This window comes from Falco punctatus, assembly GCF_963210335.1.
Source record: "Falco punctatus genome assembly, chromosome: 14".
Classification (NCBI taxonomy): Eukaryota; Metazoa; Chordata; class Aves; order Falconiformes; family Falconidae; genus Falco; species Falco punctatus.
In genome coordinates this window covers 22,629,134-22,641,284 of record NC_137594.1, presented here as the reverse complement: position 1 = coordinate 22,641,284, position 12,151 = coordinate 22,629,134, and the positions used below count along the sequence as shown (strand labels likewise).

At 43.4% G+C, this 12,151-nt stretch overlaps 2 protein-coding genes across 10 annotated transcripts in view; both read right to left on the bottom strand.

Moving 5' to 3' along the window:
• Window positions 1–192: 192 nt before the first annotated feature.
• ARL2BP (ARF like GTPase 2 binding protein) lies at window positions 193–9,216 on the bottom strand. Of its 6 annotated transcripts, none has more exons than XM_080411083.1 (8): window positions 9,085–9,216; window positions 8,098–8,211; window positions 5,815–5,876; window positions 5,080–5,259; window positions 4,035–4,141; window positions 3,272–3,357; window positions 1,937–2,033; window positions 193–815 (listed from the first exon to the last, which is right to left on the bottom strand). In XM_080411083.1, exons 2-8 carry the CDS (start codon window positions 8,130–8,132, stop codon window positions 753–755), a joined length of 630 nt encoding a protein of 209 aa, XP_080267209.1. In that variant the 5' UTR covers window positions 8,133–8,211; window positions 9,085–9,216; the 3' UTR covers window positions 193–752. The 6 variants fall into 6 exon arrangements, with proteins under 6 accessions (XP_080267209.1, XP_080267210.1, XP_080267208.1 ...); XM_080411084.1 differs by having other exon boundaries at window positions 9,041–9,119; XM_080411082.1 differs by lacking the exon at window positions 9,085–9,216 and adding an exon at window positions 8,933–9,054.
• A 172-nt stretch (window positions 9,217–9,388) lies between these two features.
• The window catches only part of RSPRY1 (ring finger and SPRY domain containing 1), a 39,163-nt gene continuing 36,400 nt past the window's right edge, over window positions 9,389–12,151 (bottom strand). For 3 of the 4 annotated variants that reach the window (XM_080410989.1, XM_080410991.1, XM_080410990.1), the window contains one exon: window positions 9,389–12,146. In XM_080410989.1, the coding sequence (XP_080267115.1) occupies window positions 12,050–12,146 (97 nt within the window). In that variant the 3' untranslated portion in view covers window positions 9,389–12,049. The remainder of the gene's footprint in view (window positions 12,147–12,151) is intronic. The other variant, XR_013931931.1, reaches the window with a different exon arrangement.

The window sequence follows — 12,151 nt, the reverse complement described above, 5'->3', positions numbered from 1 at the left end:
TAAAGCAGCTGTGCCACTACCGAAAAGGAAGTAACAACTTCAATACATTGGTCGGATTTTGGTTTATCGTGGTTATTTTCCACAATGTAGAATAGCTGGGGCCTGAACAAGTGAATCAGAGAACTCTGCACATTAGGGATAAGACTTCAAAAGCCAAAAAGCAGACAGATTTACACACTGACATACCAGCTGTCAGAGCTGAGAGCCAGTCTTATGCTAGAACATCTATTAAGAATATTAAAACATGTTCTTCCATTCGAAAGCCATAGCACTTAAGATCATACCAAAGTATTTTTTAAAAAAAGCCCAAACCAACAAACGTATGAGGAACTCTGAGGTTATATATTCACACCTGCCCTTCCAAGAGCTGGAGGGACATACTCTTCTTACACTGTCTTTTTGATTCTGAGAAGTTCTGCATTTTGGGGAGATGGTGAAGACGCCAACCCCAGTAACAGGCACACAGACCTATCTGTTGTCCTCTCAGTATGCCGAGCTTCTCAGCATGCGCAACAGTTAGGCTGGTGTACAAATACTGTGTTTACTAAAAACAATTACAATACTAATGAGAATTCACAAACAGATGTTTCTAGCATCAGGCCTGTGAAGGTATAGTCTTGAGGGTGAAGGAGTTTTCATCATGTAAAAGTGCCGGCTTCTTATGACCTTTAGTGTTTTAGTGTCCAAACGAAAGCAGCAGCACTCATCTGCAGAAGGGAAGTAATGCATAAACTGCTCTAGGAGATTATTGATTACTTGTTTAATGAAGTCACCACTAGTCCACTGCTTAAATCCAGGCTTTGACCTTCCTTTTCCTATAAACACAGAAGAAAAAGAAATCTGTGACTCAGTGCTGCTTTGGTATTAGCAGTTCAAAAAACGAAATGGGCAATACATACTCTGTTTGTTGCATCAAATCAATATAAAATTACATGTTACCTGAACATCTGTGACTGAATGTGAACCCAAACTTCAAGAAGAGATTGTGCAGGGATCCCTGCAGTAAGGCCACTGTCGCCTCTGCCAGCTGTACGTCCAGGTCAGAGCAGAGTCTGGTTACACCTGGTCAAGGACGCCCAGCCAGCAGGCTTGCCTAGCACTCAAGGAACTAGTGACAACCAGCTCTGTGGTTTGCTTCTCAGGAGACCCCAAAGGTGCAAACCCCAATTGAAACGATTCCTGCTGCTAAGACACGGACTGTCTCTTTGTCCTCAACCTGCCCCCAATTTCACAAAACTTAAAGGGGTGGGGGGAGGTGGCAGAGGGCATAACTCTTGACAACAACTTTGACTCTTTTTCTACTTTGTCAAATATGACTGGACAGACACTGGAGAGCATTTATGCGTTTTTCCCTAGGAAAAAGCTCATCCAAAAACCTTAATACTTTTGTTTGTTTATCCAGTTTGGACAGAGAGGAGGAGAAACACAAATGAAAAGCTAATTTTGGACTGACTGGGGGAAAAAACCCACACCCAATGACCAAAAAAAATGGTCAGGGTTGGAAGGGACCTCTGGAGGGCATCTGGTCCAAATCCTGGGCTCAAGCAGGGCCACTCAGGACTGTGTTCATACAGCTTGTGAATATCTCCAAGGATGGAGACTCCACAACCTCCCTGGGCAACCTGTGCCAGTGCTCGGTCACCCTCACAGTGGAAAAAGCGTTCACTTGGAAAGCAACATTCAAAGATGCAGAAAGCATGTGTTTCTGAAGAACTGCTCCACATGCCAGCTTCATTCATGTTTTCTAGAAATTATTAAATGTGGCTTTTGAGTTTAAATAGCCAGTCAGTCAAGTTATTTTTCTTCTGACCCTAGTACAGCCTTTGAATAAATGCTGCTACCTATTGCAGTAACACCACCTTTGGTACTCTCAGGCAGAGCTACAGAAAAACAAGAGCCATTATGCCAATGAAAATACACAACGTGACATACTTACAGCTTTGTAATCCAAGAACATTTCTTTGAAAGCCGGAAAGTCAGTAAATGTGAGAAGCATATCGAATAGTTCACTTGCCATTTCATCTTTGTGCTGTCTATAGAGAGAAGAAGTTGGGGAATTAAAAAATTCTGTGGGAAATAAAGTTGTTATTTTAGAATGAGAGGAGGTCAAAAAGGATACTGGCACGAGTAGAACAATATCAAAATTTAAACAAGAATGTTATTACAGGTCTATCATAAAGCAAAACTTGAGCCAAATTTTACCTTGCAGTATTGCCAATCCAAGTGCATTAATATATATTATATTTGTCTAAATCCAAGAGGTAAGAGTATCACATCAGTCCTTGGAAACGAGACAAAGAAACTGACCTTTAAGTCAACAGAAGTAACACCCAACTAGCATTTATCTCCTTATTTGGGCACTGAAACAGGCAGACAGTCCCTTGAAGGTGAGAAAGGCTGGGGAGAGGCACAGAGTGCTCATACACATCCCTTGAGAATGAGGCATTGTACTGATGATTCTTGGTAGAGGACTTTTGATGAAAACATTTTGGAAGAAAGACTCTGTGCTCCCGTATCAGCATATTTTAACAAGACTTTCCTAACAGTCAAGGCCTGGGGCTTTTTTTGCCTTTCAAAATTCTAAATTATATAATTCTTATCAAAAAGAGCTTTACCTTAAACAGTCTACCTTCTAAGTGTACTGTGTGCATTCATAGTGACTTCCCAATGTCTTATTTAAAAAAAAAATAAAAATTAAATTGACTGAAATATTTTAAAGTATTCAGTTCCCAACTACATTTGATTTTCTTATTCAAGAGGAAAACCAGTGATCTTTCAGAAGTGATCTCTTAATGAAGTTGGTTAAGCTAAAGTGATCAAATACAAAAGATTAAGACAAACCAAACTCTTCTCTGAATGCTTTGTACAAAAATTGCATTAAAGGCATTTCATCACATGACTCTGGATAAGACTACCAGGCTATTTAAGTGTCCAACATGGAGCCTGAAGGAGATAAATGAGACCTAACCTTTTACAGGTCTGGCTTTGAAATGCCAATGATCATGAACACCTCCACTGTTCTCATTCTCATTTCTCTTCCTACCCCTTAAAACCCAATATATTTCAGCACGACAGTTCAGAAATTTAGAGTATGCGGACATACTGAAGTCAAGAAAAGTGGTCAGTCATTGCCTGCATGAACACTTCTTCTTTTAACTAAAGAGGAACCTCCTTCTAAAGGAAGAAGTGTCAAACCTAAGCTTTAGTCTAGATAAAAATAATTGAAAGGCACATAAGCCGCCCCCCAATCAAAAGCAAAGCAGAGACTTACTGCAATGACATTGTGAAAGCAGTCATATCAAAACCAGGAATCAAATTAAGCAGCTTTTCTTCCATGTATTTCTTTACTATAGAGATCTGAAAAAAACCAAACAAACCACCTCTATAACTTCGTAACAAATTTCTGGAGCAGATTTCAAAACAGCACATCTTACTTACACTGACACCTTATTGACACTTTGTATTATCCTCACTGGGCGGATAACTGCACATTCCTTAGCTGGGCATTGCTAATTCAATTACACCACCGCTGAGGCATAGAGCTGAACATTTCTGCTGGGAATACTGGTGAGAACTAACACTATTTGTACCTAATAAATTATTTTTAACTCATTTAATGTTATTGACTAGTAGGCCAGCAGAGTTTCATAATTATGCTTTGCACGAAGAATGTAATTGGAGTGTCCAATACAGAAAATAAAACAACTAGAGAAGAAAACTTTGTTATGCCCAAATGTTAAATGGATTATGACAGTGATTGGCTAGATTTCTATTCAAGAGAGTTACACAACTTCCAAAACATCTACAGACATTTCCAGGTGAAACAAAGAGAAAGGAACCTAATGCTCCAGAAAGCATTTTTCTTGCTCACAGCACATTCACGACTGTGCTTCAGAAAGAGCCAGCAGGCAATACAGCAGGCAGTATGTTGGCTCTGCTCCAGTTAAACCTCACGTAAAGGGGGCAATATGGGACCTGACACCAGCCTTAATAAAAAAACCAATACGTATGAAAAATAGGAAAAAGTATCTCACATATTCATTAAAAATAAAAGTATAGATGAGCTTGTATTCTTCTGAGTCATCAAACTCCCGGTAGTGCTTCTCCATAAACGTCCTCTGTGTTAACTGGAAATCATCATCTGGGCCACAACACAAACGCACCATACAGTTAGGAGTTTAGTCATTCTCTTCGTAACACAACCCCCCCATTCTCCAGCGCTCTGCTTGCCTGTTGTAATCACAGAGCCCCGTACACGTGCAGAGTCACTCACACCAGCACCGCAGCTGCTGCTGCGCAGCTATTTCTGACCCATCTGCGAGAAGACAGAGGCTGCTGCTACCGGAGGGCAGAGTGACTCCAGTTAAGGAAGCCGAATCAACAGGGCAGCAGCGCATCAGTCTGCATTTTGACCGCAACTGTGTATTCAGAATGAAATGGGACGAATGTGTCCACCTAGCAAGGTCTACAGTTACTTGTTAAGTTTCATTTACACTTAGTATTAGCAACGAAGTCCTCCTCCTTTATGTTTACTTAATAAGGTTATTTATCCTGAACCCCTTTTTGTTCAGCCTCCCAAGTCAGCAAAACAACTGTATTTTCTTACCAAGTGAACACCTCTTCCCTACAAGAATTCAAAATATTTTTTTCCTTTATTTAAAAAATATTAGTGAAATTCTTCAGCAATTGAAAATTAATCTGGGCATTTTTTTTCCTGTTGTGGAAGGAAACGAGTAAAAATGAACACGATAAAAATTACCACTGAATTAAACACGAAAGGTAGAAAGTTTACTTACACACAGTATTAAAATACACCAACCTCAGCTTTCTAAATCCAAACGCGTTCAAAATTAGTTTTGTTAGCATTTCTCCAGATTCAACTACATCACCAGGCAACTGAGGCTGCAGAATCTACATCTCTCTGGGAAGGATGTAGTAAAAAAGATTATATGCTGTTCTTATGAAGCACCCGATGCCTGAGTAGCATGAATTCTGTCTTGGTATCTTGTAAACTACTTCTTGCACACACTGACTTCTCAGATAAAATTATGATCCAGAGAATTTAGCATCTTTTATTACCTAAGCTCATACAATGAGATTGGTGCCATTCAGTGTTCCTGCTATGAACAGGTCCTGCCACATTACTGTTGTACGCAAATGTGCGAGTTACACACGCAACAAAATCAGCTCTGGACAGTCTCAAAAAGTGAAAAGTGGCAAGACATGATGACACCCATCTCCAGTTACGCAATGTTGCTGCTGAAACAGAGGAAATACTCCACGTTACGAAGAGACAGGACAAGGAGCAGCACGCTTAAACTGCAGCACAGGCACTTAATATTACAGATTACAAAAGGCTCCTGCAGTAGCAACAGGCAGCAAAATTGCCTGGACAAACCATGGCAGCTTCTAAGAATGTCCCGACAAGCACGTTAGCCAAGGTTCGGGAAGAGCTGGGGAAGGGAAGCCTACCTCTCACTGTCTCTTCCATCCCCTTTACAACAGGGTAGAAAAATCCCTGAAAGTTTTGATTTCTACGTGAGATTTACAAGTATCTTTACTCAAGCAGCAGTGTATTGCAGTGGTGCAGAGAATAATTTTCAAGACTCCTAAGCACACTGTTGTGCAAATAGCACACAAAACACCTTTGTGTATATTTTTACTGGACTGCCAGGTTAGGGGTCATGGGAACAAAGGAAGGAAAGCTTCCCCGAAGCAGGCAGGGGTTATTTTAGCTCTGTATGTCTGCTAGCAGACGAGCAACTTGCAACGTATTTAGCACCAATCTTGTCTACAACTACTTGTAGATCTTACCTATTATGATAGCCTCCAGATACCCAACAACTGTATCAAACTCTGCATCAGAAGGGGAGGATCTGAAAGCAAAGAAAGACCATACTGTACAAATACATGTTTCAACCACAGCAGAAATAAAAGTTAAAATTAAGAAGTGTTAACAAAAGCCTAAGCACAAATAATCCCAGTAATTACAAGATTGCCAAGTAATTTCCTAGTTTCAACCTACAAAATAATTAATGACACTGATGAGGAAACAACTTAATGGGGATGCTCATCAGGCCTCTACTGTATTTCCCCCCAGGAAAGTGCCCGATTGAAAAAAAAATAAATGTTGGTTTACTTTCAAGGTAATTCTACTCCTGGTGCAGAAGGATGTAAAGAATGTTAATTAGAACAGCAAATTAAGCCTTTTCCAACCCACAAATCCCAGCTGCAGCCACAAGCTTTCCTCCTGCTCTTTTCCCTGTGTAGCTCTACATGGTGATCAAGAACTCTAAACACTCTATAGAGATTATTTTGAAATACTTAGTTTTGTGAAACCACTTAAACTCAGTGTATACACAAGTATTGTATAACCAAATAAATTTAAATATTGTTCTTTTTTCTTATGCAGGAAAAATCCCTACGTGCTACAAATAAATGGCATCACCTCCTAAGGTCATTCTCTCACAAGCAAATAGTAAACACTTATGGATCTGAAGTGATCCAGTGAAGAAATCTTTGGTACCAACGTTTTAGGACTCTGGATCCCTCTGCTAAATCTATTATTGTGCAGCTTGTTTAGACACAGTTAATAATCCACAGGATCTCCTCAGCATTCACAGCTCATTTTTAGGGGGGATGAACTCCTCCTATATTCTCCAGGAGATGAAAGATTGGCTCTTCTCACACATGACGGCAACCAGTCTCACAGAACATTTGTTTTTAACAAAAAAAAAATCAGCTTTGATCAGCGAAAGCACTATTTAAATAAAATTAAATGCCTCTTTCTTTCAAATTTCTCTTTAGTGAAGAAAGCAGAACACTCTTTCAGACTAAGTTTTGAAAACTCATTGAAGTTATTTTGCTGTTGAATAATACTCCCGTGAAATTAATCCAGCAACAGTTCAACTATAATGAGCCACAGGGCTCATTCTGTCCAGGAAAAATGAAAAGATATTTGACTTAAAAAGGCATCTGATCACAAAGCAATGTCCTAGCAACATTTCTGATCTGTTAAACCTTGGGAGAAGAGCAAAGCCAAGGCCAGGAACTGGGAAAGTGTGCTCTTCCACCAGCAGGCATGGCACAACACCTCCAGGAGAGATGCTGGCACAGCACAGTTGAAGCATTACATACCCTAAGCATCACACTTAGGACTTCAGGCATCAGGGCTCATCACTTCCCATTTACACATAAGGACTGGAGACTTTGCCACGGATAATTTCCAGTCTTTTCTCCCCCCTCCAAATAACTGCTACCACAGTTTTATAGCTTATTCTAACAGCAACAGAGAAGTTAAAGTATTAATTTAAACCCTGGTTTAAGTCTGTAAGGTAAATAATGGAATTTTAACTGTTTCAAAATAAGAGCAATTCCATCTCTCTATGCAACACCTGCATCCGCATACCTGAAGAAACACATCCTCACCAATCTCGTGGTTTAAGCTTCTGTCGCCTCATCGTGTCTAGTCTGGGCCAGCACAACCTGTGCTGCTGAAGCAGCCCCAGCACATGGCCATCTACGATAAGTCTGTAGACTGAAAGAACTAGATCTGTGAACTAGTGACAGAGGCACCAGCACACATCCCCTTCTGCCACAAGCTTTAGGAGAAGAGTACGGCAGACAAACACGGGGTGACACAGCATCTTAGCATCTACCAGTGTAAAATTTAGTCGAGGCCACCTATAAAAGGTCTCGCATGTCTAGAAGGAGCACATTCAAACACACAGGAATAGTCACTTACTAGAATCTGCAATATAAGGCAACACATGCTCTTGAAAAGGAAAAATTTTGAATTTACAATTACCGGGGGGGGGAGGGGGGGGAAAGACTTTTTCAGCCTTATAGTACTTATTTTGATCACTCAGCCAGGGCTATCTGGTGCCACACTCACTGAAGTTACATTTAGCTTGGCTTCACCTGAACTCTGAACTGATGTCATTCCTTCCTGGAACTTTGCATTCTGCACCCCTGTTCACCTAAAAAGCAGAATCTGCTAATCGGTGAGGTATAAATTCGTGTAATTATATTCCTATCAAGATATTTTAACTAGTGATTAGCTTATTGAAAATCTGACACAGAAGGTAGCATATTCACATGGCCACGAAGTTTTCTTCATCAGAAGTCTCCATTGTTACTGCATAACCAGGCTGGAGAAGAAACAATCTGCTATACTGCTGCTGTTTGTGGTTATTTCTTCTTGACAAAGTGCTAAGGAATAACACATGATTCAACATTAATACAAATTCAGTTGTTAAATTACCACACACTCCTCAAACAGCGAAATCAGGAATTAATCTTTAATGTTTAGGCATAGGAATTTCAAAGTCGTGTTCTTCCAAAGAAGATTGCTGCTTCTTTTCTGAAATACCAGGAATTCCCTCTGCCTACTCAAAGAACAGGCTCAACCCCCCCCGCACCTGCAGTTAGTGTCTGTAAAGGGGGTCTCAGGTGACCTTTACATCTGATCTGTTCTACTGAAGCATCTATGACTATTACAAAGACACATGATAAAGAAGCCAGACAAGATGAAGACGCCGCCTCGGCCCTGCGCGTTGCAGAGAGCCTGCAAGGCGGGCTCTGCCCAGCGACACCCCGCGCCGGGCCAGGGGCTCTGCCCTGCGCTGGCCCGCGCCCGCCAGGCCCTGGCCGCAGGCAGCTGCTGACCCTGACACGGGACAGGGCACCCAGGGCCGCGGCAGACGGGCCAGCCGACTGCTGGGGACACCCTGCCCCCGCCACCCTAGCGGACTTATACCCGACGCCGGCCCTCAGGGCAGCCCGCCGACGGGGCAGCCGGCTCCATGGCATCACCCCCAACGCGGGAGGAGGGACGGGTGCGACCCACCGCCGCCTCCTCTCAGCCTGGCCCCGGGGAGCGCGCAGGCCCCGGCCCGCCCCGCATCCCCCTTCGCAAAGGGCCCCAGCGCACCACGCCGTCAGCGGCCCTCCCCAGAAGGGGCCGGGCGGCCCGGCCCTCCCCAGAAGGCACCCAGGCGGCCCGGCCCTGTCAGCGCTTCCCCCCGAGGAAGGCGAGCACCTAACGCGCCCCCAGACCGCAGAGGCCCCGATCCTGCTCCGCACCAACGGCCAGCGGCCCGCCCGTCTCCCAGAGAACGGTTACTTCCGCCCGCCCGCAGCCAACCGCAGAGCGCAGCCGGCCGCGGAGGGCCCGCCCACGTGCCGAAGGCCCAATGGGAAACGAAACCTCCGTCGCGGCGCTCCCCGGCGGGCTCCCCCCTCAGGAACGCGCCCGGGGCACAGCAGCGCGCGCCGGGCGGCCTTGCGGGGGGTGGTAGGGGCCCCCCGCCCCGGGACCAGCGCCCTGCGCGACCCCCGGCACCAGAGCGGCTCTCGCCAGAAGCAACAGAACTAACTGACAACAAACAGCCTTCGAGACGCTTTTATTGTTGAACGGGCCGCTACAGTTGCTGTCCCCTTGCGAGGGCCTGCGGGGCCAGCGCCTCCCCGCAGTCCCGGCGCCGCTGGAGGGGTGCAGCAACCCGGGGGGCCGCTGCCCCAGCCGCGGAGGATCGAGCTTTACAAAGCTGCCCCCTCGCCGATCCCAGCAGAAAGCCAGTCGAACCGCACAGTCTTTCCCTTTGTGAAATGAACAGGACCGTTCTCTGCAGCGCAGCTCCCTCCTCCGGCACCATTGGCTCCCTCTGCCCAGCACCAGCTGCACGGAAGACGGTCTGGGGCAAAATTTTCCAAAGCATGCACCTCTTTTCCACAAAGAACGCAGGCACTTAGTCCCGTGTCCACAAAGGCAGTGAGGCTCTTCGGTCACCTCCATCTCCAGGGGACACCAGACACCTAGGAGCCGTTGTGGACCTGGGCCTTAAGAGCTTAGTCTCATAGAGCAGGTGATACAGATCAGGAGTCCTAGGCACTTCTGAAAATTTTACCTCAGTTAATCCTGGCCAGGGAAACCAAAGCCCTGAAAGTTTCTAGAATCTATTAAGGCAGAGTTCAAAATGGTTCTGTCCTACCTCTTCCCTAAAGTATGGTTTGTATCTTTGTACCTTAGGGATAAACGCCTATCATTGCATTTGGAAGCATTTAAAACTTCAAGTGATTCTGAAATTCTAATATCCTTGTGGCAGTGATGATGTTCACAGGTTTGCTCATTCAGCACCGAGCAGGAAGGGACTCAGCCCCAGCTGGCAACGTGGCTTACAGCAAAACATCATGAAGTACAATCAGTGAGGAAATGGGGTCCCTGTGGCACAGATTTGCCAGTCTGACTTGAATCAAAACAGGCATCCAAGGTGGAAGAGAATTCACATTTTTGCAAAAAGACTAACCAGTACTCTGTTTTATGGATTCAGTCCATATTTGGAAAAAAAAAAGTCAATAAGAAAATGATGGATAGAACTTTCCTAATTCATGCATTATACCCTAAGAGGTACAATGGAGACACTTTTTCCTTTTTTTTTTTTTCTTTCCTTTTTTTTTTTTTTTTTTTTAAATCTCTGGATGAATCAGCACCCTTGAGTTAGCAAAGGCAGAAGGTGAAAGTAGTTGCTAGAGAGCTTGATTCTGGGACCTGCGTGCAGAGCTCTCGGCTCCTATTTAGGTCAGCAGGAAGCAGAAGTGCTCAGCAGGAAGAAGCAGCCTCAGCTCTGCTTTGTTAATATGTGATAGTACAATAAAGATAATTAACGATTTTAAAAATAACACTTATCACAGCACAAGAATTCACTACAACAGCCTCTGCTATAGAATCACTGCCAAGAAGTGGGATGGTTTTGGTGCGAATTGTGTGTGAATTAGTGAAGTTCTACTATGTAGCCAGATAATTTAAAAAACCCAACCTGTACAAGTCTTGAAAGAGACAGTCATATCCTCAGTTGGTGCAAAATAAGTGTAACTCCAACAATTTTTGTGCTATTTCACTGACACCAGCTGTGAACCCTGATTCCTTGTAGAAACCTAGTAAAACAGTCAAAAGCTGCCTGCTGAAATGGATCCTTGACATACAAACATCACAAACATGTAATTAAAGTGAAGCAGAGATTCCCACTGTATGATCCCTACCAAAAACATGAAGTGTGGCCCCAACCTGCTCACAGCAGGACTGACATGTGTCAAGCAAGGTGCATTTTTAATGAGTTACAGAATAAGACGGAATTTGCTATTCAAATAACTTTTTTAAATAAACTGGCCCCAAATTCTCCTCCAGTCTTTTAAGATAGCTCAGTATTTCCAAAGTGAATATAACTTTCAAAAACAACACTGATTAAAAAAGATGTTCGATGATACCTTAAAAAAATACCCAGGATATCAAATTAATTCCAGTCCAGCATTATAATTAGTTAAGAATACCTCCTGAAAATTATATCCTCACAAAAAAAATGTGGGTACTGAAGTTAAAAGCATCAGAAACATGTACTTGAAAATACTACCGATCTTTTAACGTTTAAAAACAAATCAGAACATTCTTTGGAATCACCAAGTTACTAAAACATGTGTTTCTCTATAGTCTCCACACTGTCTTTTCAAATCAGTCTGTGTACAGATTAAGTCCTTGAGCAGTTTAATACCCACTGTCGAAAAATACAGTCTCTGACCAGCAGGAGGCTACATTAAACAGGAAAACATTGGCATTCTCTTTTTAGTACTGACTTCTGCCAAAAATAGAGAGACTTTTGAGCACAAGAGAGAACGGCCCTGTTTTAGGAGATGTTTCTTTTCTCTTCTAAAATGCATTGTACGTGTACTTCCAGTGCAAATTTTTTCAGCACTTGCGACAGGCGAAAAGGAAAGGGGGAAGAAGAGAGACACTCTCCTATGGTCTTGCCTGGAGGAACCAATAGCCATAGCACACTGACCTACCAGCTCTCCTCACTGTTGAAGGCAGTTCCCATTGCTGGCAACTTGAAATAGCTTATTAAAGATTTCATTTTTAAGATAAACAGATTACAGTTTAGCATGAAATCTGGCCATGGCTATGGTTCTATGTGCGTAAAGATTGGTTAGATTCTTTCCCCTTTCGGTATTGGTTGGAGTTCATTAATAACAAGTCCGTGGTATTTCTCCACGCGTGTCATGAAATGTGAGAGATCTGTCTGACTCGGGTTTGTATTTCCTGTCGACACAAAGGGCAGGTCTCCAGCTGCAAGGCACACTCCATGCACAGGTCACTGAA

Coding starts and splice junctions, on each gene's coding strand:
- ARL2BP (XM_080411081.1), bottom strand. CDS start 8,237: ATGTTGAATCATGTGTTATTCCTTAGCACTTTGTCAAGAAGAAATAAC. Junction 5,877..8,097: donor GAAGAAAACTTCGTGGCCAT/GTGAATATGCTA, acceptor CTTTGCTTTCAG/ATCCTCCCCTTCTGATGCAG. Junction 3,358..4,034: donor CTTTTATTTTTAATGAATAT/GTGAGATACTTT, acceptor GGTTTTTTTCAG/ATCTCTATAGTAAAGAAATA.